This window comes from Fonsecaea multimorphosa (assembly GCF_000836435.1).
Source record: "Fonsecaea multimorphosa CBS 102226 unplaced genomic scaffold supercont1.1, whole genome shotgun sequence".
Lineage (NCBI taxonomy): Eukaryota > Fungi > Ascomycota > Eurotiomycetes > Chaetothyriales > Herpotrichiellaceae > Fonsecaea > Fonsecaea multimorphosa.
In genome coordinates, this window is record NW_015971635.1 from 1,491,747 (window position 1) to 1,519,229 (window position 27,483).

Below are 27,483 nucleotides of genomic sequence, written 5' to 3' on the forward strand. Positions count from 1 at the left end.
CTGGCCTCTGCCCACCCCCCCCCCCCCCCCCCCCTCTCCAGACTAAAATTTTACGGCAGACGTTTCTGACCCGTTTGAGCAATAGGACATTGTCAAATCCGAGCACCGTACGTATCGTAATCCTCGACCCACTCTGCGCTCTGGTTCTGGGGCCTGAGACCCTCCGGCCCTCACCCTTCACCCGCTATTCCCTGTCCAGCCTTCTGCACCATTGTGCTCGCCTCTTCCTTCTGCTTCCACACATACGCCCTGGTCACTATTCCCTTGCATGCCTACACCTGCCCGCTGCCTATCGCCGATCCCGTCCGCGATACCCAAATACCGTATTGTAACTTTGGTTCGGTTTGCGGTTTTTTCTTACCGTCCACCATACCCCTGCAAGAACCGCATCATTTGTCCAGTCTCCAAAAGAAGCAAGGGTGTCAAAGCACCCCTTCCCCCCGGTCTCCTCTCCCGTGGCATACATATACCCTCGAGAGCCACCTCCTCTGTCCAGCCTTGTCTCCCCCATACCTTGTTGGACTTGAGGACTTTCATTGTTCTTGCACTGTTTGTGTGTTCTCAATTGCACAATATCGATACATCACACACTCTCTTCTGTACCACCACACCCCACTACATCATGACATCTATTACTCAGCTACTTTCCCCGTGGCCGGTCTCTAAGCATTCCATAGTTCTCCGCGAGCAACACTATCCTCCACCACCTCAATCATCCATCCTGCCGGATCATCTCGACAGCATGCCACAGCACCATCCCTCGCCGCCACAAGATCCTGCGCACAATGACGCCGTCACCGGCAGTGCAGAGAGCGACGGGGGTGAGAACAATGGCGATGGCCGCAAAGGCTACGGCAAGCGTGAGCTGAGTACCAGCAAGAGAGCTGCCCAAAACAGAGCCGCCCAGGTAAGCATCGCTTAGCCTTTGGTTGTTGGATGCTGGTCTGTGTATGCTAACATTGTCGAACCCCAGAGAGCCTTCCGACAACGAAAAGAGGGCTATATCAAGAAGCTCGAAGAGCAAGTGCGAGACTATCAAGTCTTGAGCGAAAACTTCAAGGCCGTACAAGCGGAAAACTATCAACTCCGAGACTACATTATCAACCTCCAATCTCGATTATTAGAGTCGCAGGGCGAAGTGCCCCCGCCGCCTAGCAACGTTGACGGGCTGCAACCTGGCAAGGCTGGGCCTCCTCAACAACCAGGGACCTTACCTCGTCTATCAGAATTGGGAGCGGTGGGTCAACCGCAGGATGGTCTCAATAGCCTGCACCACGATCCTCATCGCAGCGGCTATCCCGATCCAACCTTTTCGGAGTCTCCTGTCGCCAAGCGCCCTAGAACAGGCTCAGCCGAAATGACGCCATCTCAAGCAGCATTGCAAGGACCTGCCATTCTGTCACAGCAACCCGCAGGGGCGCGATAAGACGAGTAGTTACTTCATTCTTTTTTCTCACGCACGGGGTCGGAAGACCAATGTCATGAGAGGGCGTTTTGCTCTACAGGGATTTGGGGAAAGGCATTTCTTCGCGGCGTTGGCTCGAGCTCGGGGTCCCAATGGCGCGGACCATTGCTGTACTGAACATGACTGTACCGGCGTTGGGGAACATAAATCAAGGACGGCGATCGCGAGAAGTCCGAGACAAAGACGCTCGTGAACTCAAGACCTTGCCAGACGCGATCCTTCCAAAAGGGAGCTGGCTGGTTGAATGATGATGAAGAAGCAGAAACATCGGGTAGAATGTGGGAAGCCATGGCTGGTGTGATTAACACGTCGCCGGCTAAGACTGAGCGTGATGGAGTAGACCTTCACGAGGTACACGTGTACTACCGCTTGAACCTGGTAGCCAGCAATATGTACAAGAATTCAATGCTGGTACATGACTGGACTGAGTGAAAGAGCTGTGGTTGTGAGTGAGCGCGCGCGTTCCCATTCAGTTGTCGACCGAGACATGAGTCAGCCAAGCAGCTAAGGCCGAGTCGTCAATGAGGCTTTCCATGGGCCCATCAACCCATGGACCCATGACGCGAGAGGAGGTGAGCTTGTTCAAGTGGTTTGCCGCACATGGTGGGTACATGGCTCGATGGGCTTGAGCGTGCGGGCGGTTTCTTGTTCCTAACTCCGACCAAGAACCAAGAGCGTGTCAGTATTAGTGATCCTGACCGTGATTACGCCAATCAGGGCTCCTCGTCTGCTATACCTGGCCACCGTGGTCCCGCAAAGGGATCGCTCCCTCTTCGAGGCTATTATCACGTCCCGCGTGTCATGCAACTCTGCTAGTCTCCAGAAGGACAAGGACCACAAGGACTCAAATCCACCTATCTGCCACCCCCCGTCTCCTCTTTCCCCCGCCCAGAGATTCAGATTGTGGGAATGCGGCCGCCTCGCGCGAGGTCTAAGCCTCTGTAAGGTAATCAAGCGATGGGATATTACATTATCTGCCTGGGACACCGACGGGAATGACGTCCATTCACCTTTCCGGATTGAGGACTGCCGCCGTACGCAGGTACTACCACGAACGGCGAAAAGCCAGTTATAGTAGTCATGCCTTGACCACCCTGCCCCCCCTTCTTCTGTTTCTCGCCTTCTGAGGCGTTGTGTCTTTTCTTTCTCGCGCTCTCTCTGTGTCTCACACGACAGCCAAGGCGGGGCAGGTCTCGTGAGTACGTCAGCAGGGTTTCGCAGGGTTTCGCAGGGTTTCGCAAGGAGACGGTGCCCGAGTCCGAGATATCGGAGAAGCAAAGGAAAGAAACTCCAAACTACAACCCCCAAATCTGGCGCTGGTCCTTTTGGGATACGGCCGAGCGCGGAAAGAAGCCTAGGAGATATCATTAGCACACAAGTATGGGGAAGGGGGGCGCTTGCGGACAAGAGCGGGTAATTGTTGAGTCGTGCAACCTGGGCCTTGTTGCGAGTAATTGCGTACTCGGTACGGAGTGCCTCGTACTATCCCATGTCCCCAAATAATCGCCACCAGGGGGAGAGGGAGGGGCAGGGGTGGTTCTGGAATATGACCATCTCAGAATGAATGAGATGGGTCTGAGTCAAGAGATGCAGGCTGGGATCTCAGCAATGGCCAATGTATCCAGAATCGGTAGTACTAATGACACAGGTGATACGAGGGAGGTGTGTTTCAGTGACCGCAGGGGTGGGTGAATTAGGACCGGTACGGTCATTACATGGAACAGAACGAAAAGGGCAGGCTGAAAATTACCCAGGTACCTACCTACCCAGGTAGGTAGGTACCCAAAGCCGCATCTTTCCAAGGTTCCAGGTTACCTAGGTACAGTACGAGATACGCCGGAGCCCTCCCTCCCTCTAAGACCTACTTAGGTAGGCACCTAGGCTGCTAGGCTGCTAGGCTGCTAGGGACGCTTGCCGGGCCCCCCAATCAGGGCCAAGGCTTCCGTATCCTTTCTCGCCTTAGTTTCTGTCTCTTGCTTGCCCCTCTGCACAGTGCAAACAAGCAAATCACCCTGGAAGCTAACAAGCTGCTCTCCCAATCCAGTCTCTGGGCAACTCAACTGCCGTCTTGCCGCCTTCTTGCCGACTTCCATTGCCCTTCTCTTTTCCAAGGTTTCCGTTATGATTCACGCCCGCCAAACATGCACGGATCGGCCCTGCCGAAAACTCACTGTCCACCGTCAACCGTCCACCGTCCACCGTCCCGAGCCAGGCCAGGCCAGGGGCCTCTTTCTCTATCTGCAAATGAACATTGAGCCTGCGTCGGATGCGCTCTGGATACGCTCTGGATGCCACTCTAGAAGCACCTCGTCGCCCCCAACGGAACACCACCATGGCCAACCCCCCCTTTTCCTTGATGCCTTTGCCGGTGGCCCTTGCCTCATGGTCTGTGAAATTATTTAGCCTCTACTAGGTACTTGAGACGTGCCTGACTTAGCCCTACAAAAACTGACCAAGCAATGCAGATCAGTCACCACCTGCCGATCGGAACCGATCTTCCTCATCCTCGTCTCCACGATGCCAAAACAGCATACCAGAGTCCTCACGCCGACATTCTGCAATAATATGATCGTAACTGTCGCCTCTCTATCCGCACATCCGCCACCTGTCGGACGAAAAGCCGCATTTATTTGCAATCTTGGCCTTCTGATCACATCTCCAACCGGTCTGCTTCTGGACTGTTGAACAACGCGGTTACAGTCACCCGAGTCCAAGACCGCGCTCGCTCGACGGACGATGCGGCCGCTGCACGGTGCGATCGAGCCAGCCTAGCTATGAGGCTACGACTCTACGAGTGGGACGATTCTGCCCTCATTACTAAGGAAGACGCCATGATGCTCGAAGATGACCAATGGGTCCAAATCCTTTCGCCTTGGGCCTTTTGACCGTCGGGCAGATTCAGCTAAAGCCTAGTCGCTTATCTCGCCGGGTTGACTCGGCCAGCCAGACGGTACGGTCTAGTATTTCTCAATGGCTTACAAGGACATCGTCGACAATCTGACGCAATATCGCCAAACCAGGAGAACAAATTTCCACGCAGCCAGGTCCCTCGCCCACAGGCTGAGGCAGCGACGATCTCCGACCCTGCTCCTGCGGGCATGCGCAGATGCCAGTGACGGCGTTGTTCCGTGGGCGGAACAGGGGGTTTTTCCACATAAGCTTCCCTTTCCAATCTTGTCCAACGTTGTTCAATGGGAGCGTTCAATTACACTGCCATTTCCGGTAGGTACGCCTGGATGACACAGTGCATGATCCATCACGGTGATCGTTTCTTCTAGCTTTCCAGAGGACGCGGCCGTTTTAACGCCACCCACTGTCAGCCAGTTAAGGATCAAATGCTTTAATGGACGCATCCAAGACACTGAGCGTGTTTCCACGATGTTGGGATCCGACAGAATAATTAGACGTATAGCCAAGACGCTACAAGGCTTCGAAGGAACGGCAAGTGATGCCAAAGAGGGCAAACATACCTTCATGGAGGCAACGTGAGAGTTGTATGATTACCCCAAACTGCAAGTGATAAGCGCCAAGTGATCGACAAGAATCGGAGTCTGTATTTGGGATTGTATACTCATATGAGCCTCGAACTCCACAACCGGCAAAAGTCTAAGGTCCCTGCATGACCATAATATGGCCCGTCGCCGAACTTCAGGCTGAGTACGGTACACAGCGCGCCAGAGGGGGATTCTGAGTGCCCCAGGCCGAGACAGGTAGGTAACTATGGTATGCAAAGTGTCAGCTCCCGGCTCCTTCAGCAGCCTCAAACTGCGCCACCCTCCAAACCTGCATGCCCCGGTCCCAATCCTCGAGTGGAGCACTCTATTGCAGAGGGATAGCTAGCAGGCAAGTCGAGACGGAATTACATACCACCGCTCTATGGTTTTCCAACTTCCGCTAGAGTTCTCCAACTCGTTATGACGAAGTTGGCTTACGACAAGGTAAAGTCATCCTCGCCCTTATCAATCGCGGGAACGCACCACATGCCGGGGTACGAGCAAGGAGCAAGGGGGTTCTTAGCAGAACCTGCTTCATGGCTTTGCGGTTCATGCAATCCTGCAAGAGGTGCTCAAATCGAAGGCCAGGTGGACATCGAGGAAATCGAGGTAAACGATCAGGCTACTCGGTACATGCTACTTCTGGACCATGTGGGCGCAAGACTCGGGCAAGGGACCCTTACAACTACTGTCTGTTCCGAGCTCTGTTCAGCGGCGGTTTCAGGGGAGCCCATCGCAGGAGCTCCTCCATTGTCCATTTCTGCTCCGATCTCACTTGAGCGGATGGCACGCAGGATGAGGGCCTCGACGGGGCCTCCCAGAAGCCCGAATCTATTTACACCACCCTTTTTTCTATTGATCTGCGCATCTACTGCGTAATGGACCACAGGGATCGGTACCGAGGACATCTCTACATACCCGGAAATGTTCAGTACCAGCTTCGTGCAGACTCGTACGACGAGACGCGGTCCCATGGTGCTGCTTTGCTCTATCCCGAGTAGTCGGGCAAAACCCGTCGCAAGTTGATGGTTGGGCTTCCATCCACGGTTCCCAAAGCTTATGGCACAGCCAACCGGAACAAAGACGCATCCGTGGTACTACGAGTACTCCTATTCCGCAACAGGGAGTGGCTTAGAGACCAGGGAGTGGATGAACGGGTTTGGGAGGAAGTGTCAGTACACATGGAGGTGTTCTGGACATCCTCCCATGCTTCTAGGAGTTCTCCTATTCCGCGACAGGCAATAGCTTAGAGATCAGGGAGTGGGCGAACGGGTTTTTGGAAGGAACTGTTGATATAGAACGGAGATATTCTGGACATGACAGTGGCGGTGCCGTGTCTGTGGATCGATTGCCCTGATCTGGGGGATTTGCCCTTTCGGGCCAGATAGATGCCTCCAGAGTCCAGATGGCTTGCCAAGTCGCTGACATAAAGGAGCCTAAGCCTTGCAGATAGATTCCTTTCGCTAATTACCAGTTTGAGGGTTTCCTTCTACGGGACAGTAAAGGGCAAGAAGAAACCCCCATGCGATGTGCATGATGGACGACGATTGGGCTTGTTTTTCCTGGTCTCGTCTGGTCTTGTCTTGTCTCGGGATGCGCTGGAACGCGTGTGACTTCGTTACGGGGGACTCGGTACTTGTAGAGTTGTGTGTTGTCCGTGGTGTATTGGTGGTATACTACTATCCTACACTATCCCATGCTGTACTATATCCTGTGGTGTGCTGGGGGTGGTGCTGTGGTGTGATAATCACCTAACCTATACACCCGTGGTTCATCACCCGTTTCACTCAATCATTCCATGATTCCATCATCGATTGCACTCCCTTTGCTCTTTCTTGCCCTCGTTCATGCGCCGGTATGCCATCCACCAGCAAGGGGGATCGCGTGGCGAACCCCCCAAAAAAGCGAACGAGGGTGCGGAACCGCGAACAAGGGGGATGCCATACACAGAACAGAGGCGGACCAGGGGGGAGAGGAGCAAAGGAGGAGAACCAAGATCGATCGACGGCGTCCCGGCAACGTGTACCTAGGTAGACCGATAATCAGGGTACTACTCGGTACAGTGTACTGTTCCAGCCCCCATGATTGTGGTTATTGCTGGATGGGGAAACGCGCGTGGATCAGTTTTTCGGGGGTTCGCGCGTTCGATGCACCCGACTCGTGTGGACCAGGTATACCTATGTACTCCCCGTAGGTTTGGTAGGTAGGTTCTTCGTACAGGCCGTAAGATGCATAGTGACATCGTTGGGAGGGAAGTTTCCCCCCTTCGAACCGATGCCGGGCGTCGTGCTGGCCAGTCAGGCCGGCCTGGGGTAACTCGGTTCTCTCCCCTCTTGCGCCCTGTCAAAGATCAGGGATGCGCGCCGTGCCACAGGTTGGGCAAAGAGTTCACTCGGGGAAAAAAGGTGATGCACACAAGTGCGCAAGCCGATGCAGGTTCAACAATTGGCCGCCAACCGCTAGGCTTTCTGGGGGTGTTTGGGGGGGATCTTTTCGGGGACCAGGGCATTGGTAGGTAGGTAACTCGTCGATTGAGCCATGTCTCCTCAAGCCTCCTTTCGCGCAAACTCCGCCATCGCGCTGTTGTCTTCGATGTTCTGTGGGCCTTCTCGGCCCCCTTTTGGAAAGCCCAAGTAATATTAGTAGCCTGTGTGCCCTTACTCGACTTGGGGCTGCTTACCTACTGCATAAGGTAAGCCAGCCGTAGCGTCGCCACGTAGCCCTGCCTAGGTGCCCGGGATTGTCAGGAGGCCGTGCACAGCCGTGGCCTCTTTGTTAAGGGAATCTGAGCCCGTTCACCCTAGGGACTGGCCGCGGAGTTCTGTCACTTTGGTGGCGTGAAAGGGCTCGTAGACTCTCCCGAAAAAGACATGATCGTGAGTCAGTCTTGCTCCTTGAACGTTCCAGAGATTGGCAAGGATGTGTGGATGAAATGGGATCATACACAATGTCTTCATCTTGTCCCTGACGAACCATCCGTATTGCTGTGTAAAGGACAGCATCGTGCCTCTCCCCAGGCCTAGACTGATGTTGCCGGCCTAAAGGCACTTACCTCATCTCATACGATGTCCATCAAACCAAGGAAATCAATTCCCTTGCATGAAACGGATACGCTTCATCCGTTCCATGCTTCGTTCGCTTCTCAACAAAGGTCTGGACCTTCTCTCAATCGCCGGCCGGCCAAGGTCTGGAACAAAAGCGAACACGAGGGACCCATCATTGTGTCCAAGGGCACACACTTCTCCCCGATATGGTCTGTGGGGAGCTCGGAAACAGTAATTAAAAAAGGGTCCTCCCGCGATACAACTGGTAAGCAGATGGTAAGCTCTGGGCCTATCTGCAGTCGACTGGGGGGCCCTGAAGCTCAGATGATCGGGAGACCTGGTTTCGGCCGTATTTCAATAATACCGCCTTGATAGATCTAGACTCCTTTGCTCCTGTTGTTGGAGACAGCGTCGCCCTCAGTCGATGAGCCTTTTCCCGACTTGATCAGAAGCTTGCATATTGGGAAGTGCTTCTATCCTTATTGGGAATTTCCCCAGTGGGCTGTGGTTGGCTGTGAGGAGCCAGGCTCGGCAAGAAGAAAGTCGTCCCTTAGCAGCCCCAGATCATCCGCAGGCTTCCGGCTCCAGATTCCGAATCGCATGACTGATTCATTATCAAAGTAGGATCTTGGCACGAGACGGCCGCTTCTTTGTTCTAGAACCTTTGGATGACACCCACGCTTTTTAGGATTGTAGGATTGTAATCGGACAAGATGCAATGCAAGCCGTCGCTCCATATTGCGTGTGTTCGTTTCGAGGCAAAGTACCTCGTAGTGGTGTGACAGTCGGCGGCCACAAAGTGAGGGATGACTTCTTCCTTGCCACAACAGTCAGTTTCAGTGGAAGGAACATTTACTGTCTTGGTGAAGTAGCCTCGTTAGCATCCTGAGTAATCCACGTCTCCTTCATTGTCCAATCCATTCCTGGCAGTCACAATATCCCTCGAAATGGAATACAGGCCGATATGGACTGAATGATCTCTGGAGACCCTAACAGAAGCATGGCGGCTCGGAGGATCAAGTTTTCCGTCGGTCCTGTCTCCTTCTGGATCTTCTGGCAATTCTTCGGTCTCCGCGCGACGAGCATTGACTTTTTGCGTTTAACAGAAGGATTGTCCACGCATAACTGACAAAGAGCCGAAGATATACCTTGAGTACGTATTGCGCAGGCGTGGCATACAAGTTGAAGAGCGAGTCCCAGTCCCAGTCCCGGTGCCAAGTCAGGAGAGTCGGTAGCTCAGCCTTGCAGACGGGCTACAATCCTTTTTGATGTCAGGCGGCGGTGACGAATGAGACCAGGATGATGACAAGGACGGTTGTGCGTGTGCAGCCACGTCAGGGTTCATCCGTCTCCTATCTGAGGTGATGTCTTGATCATCTTGTGTTATCAACTCGCCCAGCATTGGATTCTTGAGAGGTGCGAGGATCAAGCCGCTTTTCTTTTTCTGTTTGGACTGCGACAGGATGACTTCCTCAAGCAATTTCTCCTGGGAGTAAACGCCAGCCGGAGCGGCCGAGCCCAGATCGCAGTGCTCGAAAGTCCACCAGTGATGCTTGACGACGGGTTTGAAATCACCCTCGACGAAACATTGGCATGCCAATTTTCGGCGCATAGGTCATCCCGCTTCCGCAAATTCTCATGGGACCATTTGTCAAGCGTCTGGGCACTTGCCCTCTAGAAGGAGGAAGATGCATGCCTTCAGAACCAACCTCGAAAACCCAACTGGAGGATCGCTCTGGTCCCTCTCAAACTATCCTGAGGGGAAATCAAAGAAATGGCAAATGGATATCCCTTGGCTTGAGGTGCAAACTAGGTCAGCAGCGAAAGACTGTGGGTAATGGGTTTCCCTCGTGTAATCGAGTCGATAATCCACCTGAGTTGACCAAGGTTCTTTAGGGAACTACAAGCCATGATGAACTAGCTGTATGAATGCCTGCTGCCACATGGCATCGAGGCAAACATGGAGTTGGAAGCAGAGCATCCTGGTACTTGGCAGTTGACTGACCTGTGGTGCCGGATTCGTCAAGTGGACTTTCCTGATAAGGGAGCAAGTCGCTCTGCAGCTTGGTGAGAGATCAAGATGACTTCACCTCAGCACCCTGACGTGTCGCAAAGAGACCTTTGACCTCAAACACGAAGTACCGATGTACCTTAGCGACACAATCACGCTGTTGATGGGCCGGGGTAGTTGGAACGCTGAACGAAGACAACTCCAGGCACTCATGCAGCTGGAAGTACAGGTGACGCTGGGGGGCAGTCCATCCTCGAACGGGAAAACAGCAGCTGCCATTGCTTTCCAACTGGAAGTCTATCCTTTTCCTTTTCCGATGCGTTACGCATGAGCTTCCAAGCTTCCGCTTCCAAGGCCTCGCGCCGTCTAGCCGGGACCTCGACAGCCAGCCACACCCGTTAGGACCTAGGTATGCATATGTCAAATGTTCTCGGACGGAGACCAAACGCCCCTGTCGTGCTTCGTAGCAGGTACAGTCATGAGAGAATGCCTGCTTCCTGCATCTCCCTATGATTAGGCTCTGCCTGCTCAGAAGCACCGATCTTCGATCCTTGATTAAACAAGGCTCGAAGATCAGCAATTACGTGACCCAGCAAGTGCTGCGAGACCCCAGTCCTGTGTAACAATGTTTAACCCAAGACTGCATAGGTTAGTGGGCAGGTGGAAACATGATCGTCGTTTCGCTCTCTCCATGGTGCCACAAACTTCCGCATTTGAGGCATCATAGACTTGTAATAGCGGCCGTCATGGTTAGGTTGTCTGGGTCCTTGGCTCCTTGGATTCCACACCACAGCACTTTTGCAATGCAGGGTCCAGTATAGCGACGTATACCCGCTGGCAATGCCCAGGAATGGTCTCTGATGACTGTGCCAGCTTGCATAGAGTAAGTCAGCTCTGCAAACATCATTGGCGGCTGCCAACTCGTTTCTGCCGCTCTAACTCTTTGCCTATTCTTGCGGATGCCAGCAGCGGCGAATGACAAACATAGGATCCCTAGCCTAATCACACCCGTATGCTGTCTGGGTGTAGCCTGCTCGCCCTGGCGTCCAGTGAGCTAGCTACGAGTATGTACGGTAGCCCTATCTGTAGAATTTGCCTCATGGAGTTTGGACCTGGAAAAGAACGTCATGGCCCTAGACTGAATACACGCCTTGTGGACAAAACCTTTGGGATCCTCGGTTCTATCGAACGCCTTTGGGCTGCAAAATATGCATGAGCATTCAAGGAAGAGTTTCTTCTTGCAGAAAAGTTCCTGGGTATCCGTAATAGCTTGGAAATGACCGAGAATCTGCAATAGGTAGTTGTGCTAGACGGCCATCGCGTCGGTGCGTGTGTTTCGCCCTGCGGACATACGGTAGACACTCATGGTGTTGCGCTGAACCGGAAGTAGAGCGTGGGTCTCCAAAGGACGCCGGTGCGGAAAACTTCGTCTCTTCCTCCCCTGCGGTGCCCCTTCCATTTCGAAACGATGACGCTTCTGGGCGCTCGAACCGTTAGTCGCACTCGGACAATGGCCGAACATCTCTGGGGGGACGCGCAGGGGAGAGTAAACCCGATTGGCACCGACTTCGAGTAGACTTGCATGCCATGCAGAGGGGAAGTCGCAGGTACCATTATCCAAGAACGTCAATGGGCGGAATTCGCGTCAGAGGAAACGTGACTCCACAGAGCTTCTTGGAGACGTTCTTAGAGCAGCGGGTACGTATCACTCCAGGATGATCGACCACGGGAGCTAGATGGGACGTCCGGAAGGAGCTGCGGCTGTGGCATCGTCGTGCAGTAGTGTGGGTTTCCAGCTTTCGAGGAGAGCAACCGGGGCCAGCCTGGCTGGGACGGTGCAATCACTGACTGCATTGGACGATTCACCACAACTGGTAAACCAGGTCAGCATGACAAGATGATGACGACCCTGCTCGCTGACGGTTGAACATTCAGCGAGACTAGGGACGATCCAGGACCGAAGTAGGGCTGGCATTTGGGAATTGTTGGGAGTAGTGCCATGACTGGCGGATGCAGGGAGCAGCAGTGGGATAGGCGAGGGTGGTGAGAAGGTTCACGTACATCATCTCATCGAAGCATAGTGTCAACGTTGAAGTACGAGGTGGACGGCGACGACTAATCGTAGGGGGTGAGCGAGGAGGCGGCAAGCAGTTGCAGTCACGAGCGCAAGGCCAGATGTCAGGACCGGTTTCGGTACTGTATGTAATGACCGGAGTGACAGCGTCGAGTCATAACAATACCATACGGTCAGATGTATCGGGTACCAGCCTCATACTCGCCCGTCGCAGCCTTGCGACATGGTTTCGATTTCGGCTGTCGAGATCAGTTGCCACATGGCCTAGGGCACGACTGGAAGCCTCAGGCTCATGGCGGGTCCCTTTCCCCACCCCTGCTCCTTGGCGGACTTGCGGATTTCTCTCCTGGGTAAAGCGAAAATTGCTGATTCTGGGGTGGGCTCTCGGGCTTTCGGGGAACAGTGTGGATAGAAGATGACGAGAGATGCGTGTCCCCATTGGACCGTCGGCGACCTCTGTCCCAAAAGAACCAAAGCACACACTCGGCTTACGGAAGGATTGAGTCAGCCCGGGCCTTGTTTGAAGATATGCTTCCATGCTCTCCAGGCAAGCCAGGGCACAACTCTTCGCTCGGCCTGACTTTTGTCCATTCACACCACCGCTCCACCTCCTGTTTCGGGTTTGCGGGCCAGGCGACCAAGCGGAAACAGGACTCTGTCAGCATACCCTCGTAGCCTGGCATGGCCGGAAATGGAGACAAGGCGCGCACGATCAGTCTTCGTTTTTCATGCGGGCGCCGATTGGTCCATTCGAGTCAGCATGGCGGACCTTGCAGGCTCGAAAGGCTTGAGAAGGCTTGAGAAGGCAAGCTCTCTTTCGTTCGATTGCGGAAGTCGGCTGGCGTGATGATGGGGTCCTGAGGAAATTGCTCTTGCTCTTGCTCGCTTCTGAATGTTGCTTACATAGCAAGCCTGTCCGGCGAGACGGAACTCAGCATGCGGTGGCCATGGCACCTATGCGAGAAGAGGCTGGGAAGACTCTGAAGAGGAAAGTTCGCTCTCGGCGCAGGAGCATACGAGTACTCGCAGTGCAGATGTGAAGTACCTCGTAAGCTATGGCAAATGAGATGATAGGAGAGTCTTGCCAGATCAACCAATCTTTCTCTTGCTGTGCGGACAGTCTACAGCACAATCCCTCGTACTCCGTACGGATTTCCAGATGGGGCCAACAGTCTCGGACACAGAAGGCCTTGTGCGGGTACGATAGTAAGAATAGTAGTATGTGTCTGGAAGTATCCAAGCGTTGATCCTGTCGACCCGGCTTCCGAGACCTCGCCTCCAAACTTGTGCAATAAGTATAAAAAGCTTGTGATGGTGAGGTAAGATCTGAGTAAGGAATGAACAAACTCCCCGAAATGGAAATTCTCGTCAAAAGGTAATTGATTTGTTCGCTTATATAAGGGAAAAGCGGGCGCTTCCATCGAGTGAACGGTAAATATGTCACATTACCGGACCGTCAGCGGTGTAACGACCATGCGCCGCTTGCTGTTGCCCATGCCAGCTCGGGTGCACCCAGGAGGCGTTTCATGACGTTTCCGGGATCGGCAGATTCGCGACGATCATGTCGATAAACAGCATACATGCCGAACCATTGACTAAACGTCAACTGTGGCCATGTTGGATGCATGTAACGCTCCTTCGAAGACGAACATGTACTCCGCACCGCAATGAACCGGTTGACGTTTCCGTCGGCATCGGGTTTTCAAATCCCCTCATGTTGTACAACAAGGATCTTCTCTCAGGCTCGCCACACTGCAACTAACATTGAGGCTGAGTAGACCTCCAGACCCTTGATGACAAGGCTGAATGAGCTCTGAGGCTTCTTGGTTCTTACCCCACAGCTTGCTGGCGGAGCAACGTGAAACTCGATAGCTGGTTTTGTATACCATACGCGGCTTGGCCATCGTCGTCGCTTGTTATTCCCAGTCATTCGTGTTCGCCGTCCGAAACAGACCACATGCGCATAGGCGATGTCTGATCGCACCAGTGCATAGGTGAGCCGAGTATGCCCCTGTCATGGCCACGAGAACACTGGGATCGGCTGTCAGCATCTCACAATCTCGATCAGAAGGAATGCCTGAGGATCGATGATCGGCAGGTCGGGAGGCCTTCTCTGCAGCAGCGACGAGTGCTCCAATTGGCATTGATTTCAACCTCCGAACGTGAAAGGCGGGGCGACGAAATTGCCCAGGTCATGCTCCTGCGACGTGTAAGCGGTTGAACCTATAATTGGGGAGGGCAAAGGCTTGGGTTACCTTGATGTAATCACTGCCCTTCTCCATGTACTCCGCATGCGTGACGGTGGCCGACTCGCGCTCGATCCCATCCGAAGTACTCCACCAGGAAGCTGCTCCTTTCCAGGCATCAAGGATCGGGTCGTTGGCCTTGCGGACATTGATTGTGAAATCGCAAGGCAATGCCGCAATCAGTTCTTGCCTAAGTCGTTCCTCGAAAGTGGGAAACATAGTGTTTCCCCCGGTCAGAAAGACATCCTTCAGGAGCGCTTGCTGTTGGTCAAAGTTCGAGAATCGACTCATGACGATACCTTCAATGATTTCAATTAGACCAGCTTGGTCCACTCCAGCAATGCCCGGCTGAAACACGACCTCAGGAACTCTGATACGTTCAACGTTGAGATGAATCTGGTTCGCCTCTCGCTGGCTTTCCGGATCCGCTGGCCTCGCTCCTCGTAAGAAAGCGTGCAAAACGCTCTTTGTCCAGTCGTTCTGCGCTTCAATGGTGTCCTTTTCCGAGAATTCTGGGTCAAATTCCAGGAGCTCGCTTTCGAGGGCCTTTAGCGCGGTGAGTGGGTCTTCCTCAGGCTCCTCGTCGTCGCTGGCGGGTTCCGTGGCCACGGTGCGGTATACGCCCCAGTCGTCGTCGTTGGCCCCAAAGTCATCGTCATAATCGCCTCCACCTCTGCGTTTCCGTTTTGGTCCGTCTGAAGCGAGGTTCGCCAGCGTCTTCATACGCATTTGCGAAGCAATGCCCTTGCGGTTGCTGGAATCGGCCTTTTGCCTTGCTTGCTCTTTAATTTTAGCCAACATTGTAAGGCGCTGTTGTCGACGACCCGCAAGCCATTCATTGAAGTGATTTTCTCGCAATTCACGGTCTTTCTTTTCCTCTTCTGCCACACGCGCTCTCTCACGTTCTTTTTCTACTTTGGCCCTTATTCTTGCCTCGACACCCGATCTCATAAGCCTCTGATGCCGCTTCTCCTTGATGCCGTCCTCATCTAGCTGATCATCCGGGACATCAAGAAGAGGGAATCTGTTTAGCTGCTCTTCGAGGTTTTCTTCTTCTTCTGGAGCCCCCAGCTCCTTATTTCTTGATTTCTTGATCGATTTATCCAGGTCACGGATGATCCTCTCCAGTGCGGCTTCGTCTTTGAGCTCTTCGTCGTCCAAAATTCGGCGCTGCTCCTTTTTGGTTGGTGCATTCACATAGGAGTTGTGCAGCTTCTGATAGTACTCCAGCTCTTGTTCCTTTTTAATGAGCTTCTCCAGCCGCATCTTCGCGGCTTGTTCTTGGAGTCTTCGACCTGATTCCTTTTTGCGCTCGGCTATTCTGGCGAGCTCTTCGGCCGATTTCTCGACCACGACCTGTTCTGTGAAGGGGTACTGAATTATGATATCTCTCTTTTCTTCTAGGCCAGTCCAATCTAGATAAGTAGACAGCTCGGTGGGGAAGTCGGTTGAGAGATAGCAATATTGTTTGATATACGACTCCATCTGCTCCAGAGTCAACTTCCCAGGAAAGGTCGGGTACTTCAGGCGGATGAGCTTCAGCAGGTATTCCTGAGCCTGAGAACCTCCCCAATTCAGCCTTGTGCACATCTGCATTTGAGGCTTCCGATCCAATACTGGGATGATGTGGGTCGAGGTATGAGATGAAGACACGATGAGCCCGGACTGGCCTTTATTTTGGCGGTAGGAAAACAGACTGTCGACTCCGTAGGTGACACTTGGCGCATTGTAGCATTCAAATAGCATTTCGTTCATCATTCTTCTGCTGTGGCCCATGTTTGCGACAGGCTCGGTGAGGACCAGCGGTCTACCCACAGTGCCTTCTCCATCCACCCCCAGTTTGAGAAAAATGTAGTCATACACCCCTTCTAAGATATCCCAATTTGTCGGTATACTGGTATTTTGCTCGAAAGCCGCCCTGATTTGGCCACGAGTCGTCGCATCGGCGTAAGCGTCGTAGCCGACAAAGGCGCAGTACTTGTTGAACTTTCGATCTTTGAACTTCGCCATGATCGGGGGTACGAGGAACCGAGGGCTCTTGTCGAAAGAAAACCCAGCCTTAATGGTGCTGGCCCCTGCACCAATTCATTTTAGCTGACCATCCTTCAGCGGTTGGTATCTTGTTTTTGCCTTACCATTGTCAATAACAATTGCGCTGTCAGAAGGAGTAGCTGCGCTCTGTCGATAGCCATCTGGTTTCGGAGGCTGCCATCCTTTGAAAGGGAAATCTGGAGCGGGATAGACTCGTGGGTTCGACTGCGGCTGGCCGTCGAGAGGCGGCGTAGGAAAACGACGCTCTGTAGCGAGGCGGGTAATCGACGTGATTGTCATTCTGTCGTGGTCATCCTAAAATTCTGAACGCTGCATCCTTGTCTGTGGGAGATCAAAATTCGGCACCTTGTTCCTTCGTAATAACCGTTTGACGGCAATCTGTTGTTGTCCCTGGTAGACGGAGTGGGTGCGCAGCCAAGGGAGGACGTTCCAGCAAGGATTAAATTTATGTTGGAGGGCGCGTCACGCTGCGGAGAAGTTCTAAAGGGGGCCCGCGTGTAGCGGAGGGACATTTGTCGGCACAGTTGAACATATGCAGACTACTGAACAATGAGATGCAATTTCTTCTTATGAATCTTCTATTGTGGTTCGCTAAAGGATAGCATGGAAGACTAAGACATGCACGTTTGGAGTCTGAGACGGCCCCTTGGGCACAAGGAGTCATTTGCAACAGTTATGTCAATGAATCGCAAGGAACTGAGTCCGCCAAACAATTCATCGTGCTGGGCGCTTTTTCGATATCGGCTTGTGCCCTTGTCCGCTGGCATAGCTCCACAAGTTGAGCCGGTTTTCGATCTCAGCATTGAGGCACTCAAGTTATTATCCTGCGGGAATGGCTGGTTGCGCTCTATCGGGCGCCCTTTGAACCGCGCTGTTCGGACCTTCTGATGTGTATTTGTGCTGCAACCAAGCAGATTAGGCACTTGCAACACTTTTGGTTGTGAAGCCGTCGACCTTGTGTCAACCTTTTGGCGGCTGCATGTGACGGGCGCTCATCTCATAATGGGCCCTTCAGGTTGTCCGTTGCTGAAAGAGTCTCACTTTAGTCAAGTCTCCATGCTGTGTCAACTTTCCTCACCTTCCAGATGGAAAAGAACATTTGACTGATAATTCTTGAACATCTGCGCAACCAATTCAACATTCATATTCTGAACATTCACATCCTGTGATCCGTTGTCAACGTCTAGTCTGCACGTCTGTTCTCTAGATTGTGTACCTGCAGATTTCTGTTCATCATCATCACGGCTTCGTTCAACTTCTCCTGATCATAGCCGTTAACATCGATCGTTGGGAAAGGAACACGAGATGGCATACGATGTTCGTGATGATCCTGGAGAGCAGCAGGCTCTGTTGCTGCTCGTGTGGGCTCTCCTGAGATAGGATGTTAGCATGTGTTCGTTCCAAAGATTTCAGCAACGTACCATTTCGTTGATTTTGTAACCAACGACCTTCCCAGAGAACTAACCTGCATAGTATCCAAATGTAATGGAAGAACGTCAACGACGCGCTGAGCCGCAGGCGACGTGCCCGCAGCTCAGCCCTGATTGGGACGATGGGGGTGCCGCCCTATGCTCGTGGGCCACAGTGGGTGTGGTTGCAGTCCAAGCTATAGCCCATCCAATAATGATGCGAATCTTGTCAAAAGCAGCGTCACTGCAAGCCTCTTTGTTGATGAAATGGTCGAACCGGATGCGAAGATTCTAGTTGACCATGCATTTACTCTTGCGCACAGAGAGCAAGAACCGAATTCTGAATGATACGAGGTTGCTCCTCGCGAAAAAAAACCGCGAGTTGCCCTGCCTCTCACTCGGGTATATGAGATGCCGCATCCTTATTTCTCCTGTGTGGCGGAAGCAGCGGTTCTGCAATGGATGTTTAGGAGCATGCTACCAATTCGCTTTGTCTCGCTTCTCTTCGGTTTGCTTCGCTTCAAGCTATATCAATTAGCCGCCAGTCTCTACGGAACAACCCTATGCTGCTGTTGCTGCATGTGAAGGCTACGGCATTGGATGTTTACTGGTAGAGAGTACTCGTGCGCCGCGTAATGTGGCTTCATTGCACCTGGGAATTACGACTCTGCTCCGATCGATTTGGAAGCATGCATCGACCTTTTTCTGTATTTTGCCATTGTTCGACCTCATCAGGCTGAGACCCCTGGCACCAGCTGGTCGCCCCTGCTGATTAATGCCGGCTATGGCTTTACGCAAGCCCCCGCTCTGCGAATCTTACCCCACGATACTCATGGGTTGGCACCCTATGACAGGACTCCAAACTCAACCCCCTTTTGAGGTGTTCGGACTTTGCTCGATACCTAGGTATTCTCAAGCGATCTGGTCCGACTGTCTAGAGAAGCGCCATTTGCTCAAAGATTCTATATAAACTCAAGACGGAAGCTCGGTGCTGAAGCATAGGACACCCTTCATTCCGAGCTCGTCACAGTCTTCTGACATCGGCCAGAGCATACGCACAGCCACGTCATTTCGAAGAAGCCATCAGACCAGTTTCTCCTTTCATCATGTCCTCACCAGCTTGCAAAAAGCTTCTGATCTTTGGAGCAACTGGACTTATTGGGAGTCGCATCACTCGTGAGCTTGTTCGAAACAAGTCCAAATTCGAGCGCATCGCTGTATTCACCTCACCCGGAACCTACGAGTCTAAGGCCAGCGAAATCCAAGGCCTGGAAAAGGAAGGGGTGGATATCATAGTAGGCGATGTGACCAAATCAGAGGACGTGGTCAAGGCATACCAAGGTAAGATTCACGATAGATTTGGTTTTCATGCCTGATCTAACATGGTGGTGTGCGATAGACATCGACACTGTCATCTCTGCAGTTGGCAGAAATGTGATTGAACATCAGGTTGAGCTGGCTCGTCTCGCCAACGAGAGTCCTTCGGTTCACAGGTTCTTTCCGTCCGAGTATGGGACTGATGTCGAGTACGGACCAGCTTCAGCTCACGAAAAACCACACCAAAAGAAGTTGCAGGTGAGGGCGGCGTTGCAGGCATGTGACAGCCTAGACTATACCTATGTGGTTGTTGGCCCCTACGCGGATGGAGAGCCAGGTCTCTACTTCGGCGCCAATCCCGTTGTCAAGGAAGCCGGAACATTCGACGTTAAGAATAAAGAAGCTGTGTTGCTCGGGGATGGGAATATAAAGATCAGCTTTACTACCATGAAAGAGTAAGCATGCTTTCCCCAATTGCCAAGGCGTTTGAGTGACAATTGACAATGTTTCTAGTGTCGGCAAGCTTGTCGCTCTCGCTGCCCTCCATCCGGAGGCAAGTCGGAACAAGGCCCTTCGAGTCAACTCCTTTACAGCCACCGATTCGGAGATACTCAAGGAGTTTGAGAAGCAGACAGGCGGACAGCCCTGGAAGGTGTCCTACACCAGCCTCGACACTTTGAAGAAACTTGAACAGGAAGCGTGGGACGCTGGAAAGCCATATGCTACTATTTTCACTCTGAAGAGGATCTGGGCCGAAGGCGGCACTCTGTACGATAAGCGAGACAATCATTTGATCGAGGCGGAGAACGTCATGGAGACGTTGGCAGATGCTGTTGCCGAGGCCATTAGAGTTCAAACGAGTTGAGGCATGTACACAGGAGGTGACATGCATGTAATGAGTTCGGATACATGGAAATCAATTTCTTCCAGTGAAGTCCTAGTACCTCGTACAACATCTGAATCGCCATAGACTGGATCCGGCGGATTTGTTCTTCTAACTCCACCGAGCAAATATTGGCAGGGACTTTTGCAGTTCTATTAGGCTGCCCTCAAGTTCGGGTATCTCTGTGCCCACTGCCCAGATGGCCATGCACATCATCGCCGCATTGGCACGGCACCATTTCCTGCCCCACTCCAATATTGTCTGAGGTGCAGATGTGCTGCGGGTAACATCATGATCGGCACGGGCGGGGATCTAATGGTCGTATTTTACCTATCAATAGTGGCTTTACCGTGTAACACCAAAGAGGAGCTTGAGCACGGAGAAAGGCCAGTCTAGTTGCAGGTTACAGGCGTAGTTTCATGCATCTTCATGCATTTGGAGATATTGTGCTGTTGGCAACAGGTTCAGGGTCTTTCTTACAAAATGCGATAAGTCTGCAGCAGTGTCCCGACGGCCTTTGTCGCGGCCCCAATCGAGGTACAATTCGAAGGCAGTCCAACCTGACTTTTTCATGTCAAATTGCATTGGATTTGCACCCCTAACTCGTTCATCTGATATGATATGGGTCAAAAGGCATCGAAGCCTGACCCCAATGTGAGGCTTCAGGTGATTGGCTGCGGCATGTAAGTCTTTTCGAACACCTATCTCCTAGGCGCGCCAGGGGACTTCCTGGACCTTGTCTTTCCCCTCATAGAGCCTTTCAATACTTACTACAGAGCAGGTCCCGCACTGGCACTGCGTCCTTTAGCCAGGCATTGGAGATTCTCCTGGGTGGACCGGTATATCACGGGGGTAGCCAACTGGTGGGCGCGGGAGAAGACCACATACGCGCCTGGATTCATGTGTGCAAGCACACCCCCATCGAAGACGAGTCGGACAAAAATGCAGTTCTCCAGGGACTCACGGCCTTGTTGTCGGGTTACACGGCAGTGACAGATATGCCACCGATCATCTTCACCGAAGAATTGGTAGAGTTGTTTCCGGAGGCCAAGGTTATCTGCACGACACGGGACCCAGAGAGCTGGTGGAGGAGCATGGAACGAGTCGCATCAAAGACGGACACTGAGGCAGAACGGAATGAGAGAGTCCTGGCTTTCCTCCTTGCGCTGTTGCCGACCATGAGATATTGGAAGGCGTTTTCGGACGCGATGAGATACGGCCGGTTCGGAGAGCTGTTCTATCGGTCTGGCCACAATCACCCGCATCCGGGACAATACGAGGAGCATATGGAGTACGTGAAAAGGGTTGTCCCTCCGGAGCGCCTGTGGTTTTACGACATCAAGGAGGGATGGGGACCATTGTGCAAGATCCTCGACTGCGACGTGCCGAACGTGCCATTTCCACGTGTCAACGATGCGGAGGCAACGGACAGAATCATCAAGACTCAGATCCAGCGAGGCATAATGGCGTGGACTGGTGCCGGCGCGGCTGTTGTGGTGGTGGGCATGAGCCTGTGGCGAGCATGGGTGGCGCGGTAGGGGTGTGTTCTGATCTTCTGTCCACAGCTTTAGTCTGAAAGGTCATCGGAGCTGATGATTGAAAATCACCTGTTTGTTCTCCTCACGTCTGAACACGGTTCATATCTGTAATAAGAAGAAAAGCAGAAATCCCACGAGTCTGTTGTCAGAGTGGTAGATCTTGATTCCCGACCTCGTATGCGGAACGCGATCCCTGTTCCCCGTTCGCGGAACCGCCAAACCTTGTAGATCCTGGAACTCGATTCTCCAGTCTTCATTGTCTTGCAGAAGGGGGACTCGAACGTGGACTCTGCTCACTGCACTGCATATCTAGAGCAGGCAGATAACAGCGCACCCAGTTCCTTGAGTACCTAGGTAACCAGCTTCACAGGCTCCCCAGCGAAAATGCCTCCCTCCACGCCGAAGCCCGAAGATGATTCCCATCAACAACTCCTCGATCAGATGGACATCTACTACACGCCCAAGCCCTTCCGCAACTCCCACTGGAAGCCCAGCACGCGGCGGAACAAGAACACCAAACAAATCATCTCCGAGACGCAACGAAAGGAGGCTTCAGTGCTCGCAACTCAGAACAACTCGGGCGCATCAACCCCCCTCCCGGCCACGGGCGCGAATTCAGATGGCGCATCCACGCCTGCCTACCCCCCTTCTTCCGCCGCGGCGGTCTCGAAACCTGTGAACATGGCCCAGGCGACGCAGAGTTTGAGCACGCTGGTTCTGGAAAGGAATCTGCAGAGGGAGAGAGCGTCAAACAACACTGCACTTCTCGGACCTAGTGGGATGGGTGGCCCAGCTGTAACATACACCAACATCGAGAGCGCTCCCAGTCTACATCCTGCGAACCACAAGCACTACTGTGACATTACCGGCCTGCCGGCCAGATATACAGATCCCAAGACAAAGCTGAGATACTACGACCAGGAGATCTTTGCGGTGGTGAGGAGTTTGCCACAGGGCGCACCAGATCAATATCTTGCGGCTAGAGGAGCAAACGTTGTTCTCAAGTGATGTTTGTTCACAGCGAAGACGAAGGAAACTGCATTTCGCCAATATATCAAGAGGGCATCAATCTCTATGAAGAGACGGAACTACAAGTCACATCTTCTGTCAGGCCATCCAAGTCAAGCCCATCCTACCCGCCGCATACCTCTCGATACACGGTTCAAGGATGCGCTCCGGCTTAATTGCGGACTGTGTATGATGGTCATTCTTCGCCATATTGACACGATACCGAAACCTCATCGACGAAGAAGGATCAGTTACAGCAATATTGTGAGAGCTGTGGCCATGGCGAGATGTGATGGGAGGTGGGAGCCATGCGTTCAGCTGAGAGCTTCTGCTTCTTGTGCCCTGCTGCCGACTCGCGTCGGAGGGCGCGCATTGGGACCCCAGACCTTTCGGCTATGCTGGGACTCAGACATCAGAGAAAGCGTTTGGTGAGATACAAAAAGATTCCAAGAGGGGCGGTAGAGTGAAGGATGGCTCGGTAGAAGAAACGAGGTAGCAGCGATGAGATGACACTGCAACTATACAGACATCAGACACTATCAGACACCTCATTGAGACATTCATAGGCCCAGATAAATGAATGACTGATGTCGCGTCGTCGACGACGAGACTTTGAGGATCCTTCCGTGGGATAAGAAAATGGCAGAAAATCTCGAGCACCGTATAGACTTAGTTGTCATCTCCAACTCTCTCCACTTTGATCCTGGCCGACCCGCCAACGGCGACCCAGATTGCGGAGGTCGTGATATTTCGAGCCTCTTGCCGCATTGACTATTTGTTGTCGACGCAGTCGGTCTCTATTTGTTTTGTGGATAATTCTTGCCAATACCGCAACACTGGAGATGTTTCAGGTATGTCCGCCAAATGTATGAAATAGAATCCGTCAGTCTGATTACACCTGCAGCGCCTCAAGGGCGTCATAGACAGCCACATTGCAGAAGAGCAAGCGCGACAACGTCAGGCTGCTAACAGCGCCCAAGCGGCACGCCCTCCACAGAAACGGCGCCCACAGGCTCAGAATGGTAGCCGCCAAAGAGCTGGCTCCAGGCTGAGAGAACAGCAATCCAATGCCTCGACCGACGAAGGGCCAGACCCCTCTGAGTTCGAACCGGAGTTCGCGATCGGAGACGATGACAGCGCAGTCCCAAGCAGGGCGGCCACCCCGAAGCCTGAAGGGACGGGCAAAGAGAAGGAGCAAGCCAAGGAGAAAGGCACATCAGCGTCTGAAGATGGCTTGGACACACAAAGTCTCGCGGAGTCCGCTGACGGCAGAGTGTCAGATGTCAATGGAACCGCCACTGCCCCCTTGCGTCCTCAAGATCTCCCTACTGAGGTCCGTGTGAAGCTGCGAAGACTCGATCGGATGGAATCAAAGTATGCAGAGTTGTTGAAAGCCTACAGAACGGCCCATGCACGGATACAAACTGTCGAGTCTTTCGAAGCCTCACTGCGCGAGAACACTCCGCTGACGAGCATCAATGACCCGGGTGCTTTGGTCGAGTATCTGAATCAGATGAACCTGAAAAGTGACATGGTTGTGGACGAGTTGAAACGAGTAACATCTGACAGGGACGACTACAAGAAGAAATTCCAGGCCGCCGAGGAAGAATCTAAGGGACTGCGAGAAGAAATGACTAGCATGAAGAGCAAGCTCGAGACATTATCTCAACAGAAGGCTTCTGAGGGCGAGAAGAACTTTTCGATCGGCAGTCCGCATATTACGGCAGATGGCGACAATGCTTCCCTGAAGGAAGCGGCGGAATCAGAACAAACTGCCAAATCTCCTGCGAGTACCGCCTCCCGGATTGCGAGCTTCTCATTATTCTCCCCACGGCAGAAAGCAATGTCCCCGCCGAAGGAAACCTCAGAAGAATTCTTCTCATTCGAGTCCGAACAATCCAAAATGGAAACTGAGTTACATGAAAGTCAAGCAGAGGTGGAAGACTTGAAGAAGCAACTCTCCAGTCTACAAGGAGATCTCAAGGTTGCTCGCGAATCGACCGAAGGCATGGTGGAAAGTCTAGAGACGGCGACTCGGGAGCTCCACAATCTCCGTGAAGCAAAAGACAAGTTTGACGAGACTAAGAATGAGTTGCAGAACCGTGTTAGCGAGTTAGAGGCCAGGGCTGCCTCGAATACTACGCGGACGGATGAGCTTCAGAAGGAGATTGACGAGCTACAAGCGCGGAAGCTTGAGGCGGTTGCGCAAGTCCAATCGCTAGAAAGCCAGATTAAAGAGCTTGAAGCGACAAATACCGAACTTGAAGGGCGGATCGTCTCCAGAACCAAGGATGCGGAGCTGCTCAATGAAAAGCTGTCACAGAAAGACTCTATTGTGAAGGATCTCGAAGATACTTTGGCAATGTACAAATCTGCAGAGAGGCAGGAAGCAGCAAGGAGCCCAGATGAGGGATCGAGCGCAAAGAAGCTTGCGACGATGCAAGGGATCATGGATTCCTTACGAAATCAGCTGGACAAAGCCGAAACGACAGTTGCCGAATTGAAAGCCGAGATTCAGTCTACCAGGGAAGAGTATTTACACCGACCTTCTACCAAAGTCTTCGGCTTCCTTGACGAGGGGATAAAAACCAGACTTGACACCTTACAGACGCGCGAAGATGTTGTGCAGTATCTGTCGGAAAACTTTGGCCTGCAAAGGGCTTCTTCAACCAAGGCTGTCACAGAGACAGCGACGGCTTCTCCGGCGCCATCAGAAGCGGGTACAAGTGCTTCGAAAAAGAAGAACAAGAAAAAGAAGAAGGGCAAAGGCCAGCCGCAGGCCGCTACAGATGATGCATCAGAAACTGTAACACCAGTCAAAGTGTCTGAAAATTTGGCCGAAGTGGATGATATCGATGCTAGCGTAGATGACAAACTACCTGCGGCTGATGTTTCCAAGCTGGAACAAGAGATCTCGGAGCTCAAGGCAGAGCTAACATCCAAAGAAGATGCCATCAAGCGCCTTTCCAAACAATTAAAAGACCAAGAAGAGTTGCAAGAAGAGATCGAGACCTTGCGAGACGACCTCTTACATCAAGGTGAAGAACACGTTGAAGCTCGTGATGCATTGAAGGATGCCCAAGTGCAGAAAAATAACCTTCAAGATGCCGTGGATAAACTTGAAAAGGAGCTGCTGGAAGCTCGAGCAGCCATCGCAGGTGGCGCGGATAGGGAGAAGGCACACAAGGAGATAGTTCAGCAATACGACGAACTCAAAGTCCGATGTTCCAAACTGGAGAACGATCTTTCTGCTTCTGAGCAACTCGCAGCGGGCCGATTCAAGGACATCACTGATCTCAAGGAACTGCTCGCCAAATCACAACCTGAGCTGAGAAACCTCCGCAATGAGGTCGCAGAGCTCAAAACCGCAAAGGAAGATCTCAAGAACAAGACCGGCGAGTTTAACAGGCTCGAAGCACGACACGAAGATATCAAAGCTGAGCTTAAGGGGCTGAGCAAGAGACTCGGCGATAAAGACAATGAAATCAAAGAACTACAACAGAAGATTGAGCAGGAGATCAGTGCTAGGACCCGGATGGAAAAGGATCTTGACAGAGCAAACTCTGATCTCCAAATGGCGGAGAGCCGATATGAAAAGGCTACAGCCCGGTCAGACCAACTCAGCAAAGACCTTGAGAAAGCAAAAGAAGAGTCGACGACACTCAAAACCAAGCTATCCGACCTTGAGGAGCAAGTATCGGTTCAGGCGCGTCAAATTTCCGAGTTGAAAGACGAAATATCCCTCAAAACAGCCTTGCACACCTCCGCACAAGCCCTAGTCCAATCTCTCCGTGACCAAACCCATGAACTCAATATGCAAAGCCGCGAAGCCACTACACGCGCCGAGAACCTCGAAGAGGAGCTCAATGAAACACAGAGAATGCTCTCAGAACGTACGCGCGAGGGGCAAACCATGCGCATGCTGCTGGATCAATCCTCGGCAGGTACGGAATCCCGGATCCGAGAAATGAAGGAACGCATGGACGCGGCTATTGAAGAGAGAGATAGGGTGGAGGATGAGGCGAGCGTCAGCCAGCGACGCATGATGCGCGAGGTCGAAGAGGCGAGGAGCAAGGCTCGTGATGCACAACGATCGCTCAAGGTTTTGGAGGATGAAAAGGAAGAGCTAGAGAGCAGGCTAAAGGAGTGGAAGAGGAGGAGAGAAGAGCTGGAGCAAAGTGCAACAAGGGCGGCGCGGGAGGTCGAAGAGGTGAAAGCTGCCATGACAGGGTTGAGAGAGGCATTGGATGACAGCGAGCGGCAGGTCAGGGACCTTGATGCGCAGAAGGCCGAGCTGCGGAGGATAGGTGACGACGCCAAAGAGAGGGTCGAGAAATTGACAAAAGCGAACAAAAACCTGACGGAGGAACTGAAGGCGGCTCAAGCCAATTCGAGAATACCCGGCAGACCACCTAACCTAGGTCGAGTGGACTCCAATGCGCCGAGCTCCAGGACGTCTATCGACTCTGCCAACAATGCGAGGTCTCCGGCGCCGAAAGAACGAGCTGAACGAGGAGTTCTCTCCACGACGACCAGCCGCAGCGAGACGCCCAATACAATGGCGGCAGGAGCAGGAGCAGGAGCACCAGCAGCCGGTCTGAGTCAGGGAACTGTCGACTATGTGTACTTGAAGAATGTGCTGCTGCAGTTTCTGGAGCAAAAGGACAAAGGGCACCAGAGGCAGTTGATCCCCGTTCTGGGCATGTTGTTGCATTTTGACCGGTATGTTTTTATCCCACCATCACCTCGGTCCTATTGCTCTGCGGTGGAGATTGTTGAATGCTGACTGAGCGTTTGAAAAACAGGAAGGACGAACAGAAATGGATCGCGGCAATTTCGACGCGGTAACTGGCTGACGACTTGATCTCTCGGATCTAAGTATAAGAGCACAGGCGTTGAGGGATATGAAGGATATGTATGTAACAACTTAAAACAATCTGGA

General features: G+C 52.7%; 7 protein-coding genes across 7 annotated transcripts; 5 read left to right on the forward strand and 2 right to left on the reverse strand.

The window, feature by feature from the left end:
* Positions 1-622: 622 nt before the first annotated feature.
* On the forward strand, positions 623-1,426 carry Z520_00558 (uncharacterized protein; the record flags this gene model as incomplete). The annotated part of the gene is made up of 2 exons (XM_016771079.1): positions 623-907; positions 974-1,426. The coding sequence occupies 2 exons, from the start codon at positions 623-625 to the stop codon at positions 1,424-1,426; spliced, it is 738 nt and encodes a 245-aa protein (XP_016637989.1).
* Positions 1,427-14,280: 12,854 nt separating this feature from the next.
* On the reverse strand, positions 14,281-16,665 carry Z520_00559 (uncharacterized protein; the record flags this gene model as incomplete). Its single annotated transcript, XM_016771080.1, has 2 exons — positions 14,281-16,409; positions 16,470-16,665. 2 exons carry the CDS (start codon positions 16,663-16,665, stop codon positions 14,281-14,283), a joined length of 2,325 nt encoding a protein of 774 aa, XP_016637990.1.
* Positions 16,666-17,383: 718 nt separating this feature from the next.
* On the reverse strand, positions 17,384-17,810 carry Z520_00560 (uncharacterized protein; the record flags this gene model as incomplete). The annotated part of the gene is made up of 5 exons (XM_016771081.1): positions 17,384-17,412; positions 17,465-17,549; positions 17,603-17,647; positions 17,701-17,757; positions 17,808-17,810. The coding sequence occupies 5 exons, from the start codon at positions 17,808-17,810 to the stop codon at positions 17,384-17,386; spliced, it is 219 nt and encodes a 72-aa protein (XP_016637991.1).
* A 1,091-nt stretch (positions 17,811-18,901) lies between these two features.
* Positions 18,902-19,977, forward strand: Z520_00561 (uncharacterized protein; the record flags this gene model as incomplete). Its single annotated transcript, XM_016771082.1, has 3 exons — positions 18,902-19,136; positions 19,195-19,567; positions 19,626-19,977. The coding sequence occupies 3 exons, from the start codon at positions 18,902-18,904 to the stop codon at positions 19,975-19,977; spliced, it is 960 nt and encodes a 319-aa protein (XP_016637992.1).
* Positions 19,978-20,616: 639 nt separating this feature from the next.
* On the forward strand, positions 20,617-21,533 carry Z520_00562 (uncharacterized protein; the record flags this gene model as incomplete). The annotated part of the gene is made up of 2 exons (XM_016771083.1): positions 20,617-20,678; positions 20,777-21,533. The coding sequence occupies 2 exons, from the start codon at positions 20,617-20,619 to the stop codon at positions 21,531-21,533; spliced, it is 819 nt and encodes a 272-aa protein (XP_016637993.1).
* Positions 21,534-21,917: 384 nt separating this feature from the next.
* Z520_00563 (uncharacterized protein) lies at positions 21,918-22,541 on the forward strand (the record flags this gene model as incomplete). The annotated part of the gene is made up of 1 exon (XM_016771084.1): positions 21,918-22,541. One exon carries the CDS (start codon positions 21,918-21,920, stop codon positions 22,539-22,541), a length of 624 nt encoding a protein of 207 aa, XP_016637994.1.
* An 842-nt stretch (positions 22,542-23,383) lies between these two features.
* Z520_00564 (uncharacterized protein) lies at positions 23,384-27,389 on the forward strand (the record flags this gene model as incomplete). Its single annotated transcript, XM_016771085.1, has 3 exons — positions 23,384-23,392; positions 23,446-27,263; positions 27,347-27,389. 3 exons carry the CDS (start codon positions 23,384-23,386, stop codon positions 27,387-27,389), a joined length of 3,870 nt encoding a protein of 1,289 aa, XP_016637995.1.
* Positions 27,390-27,483: the final 94 nt, after the last annotated feature.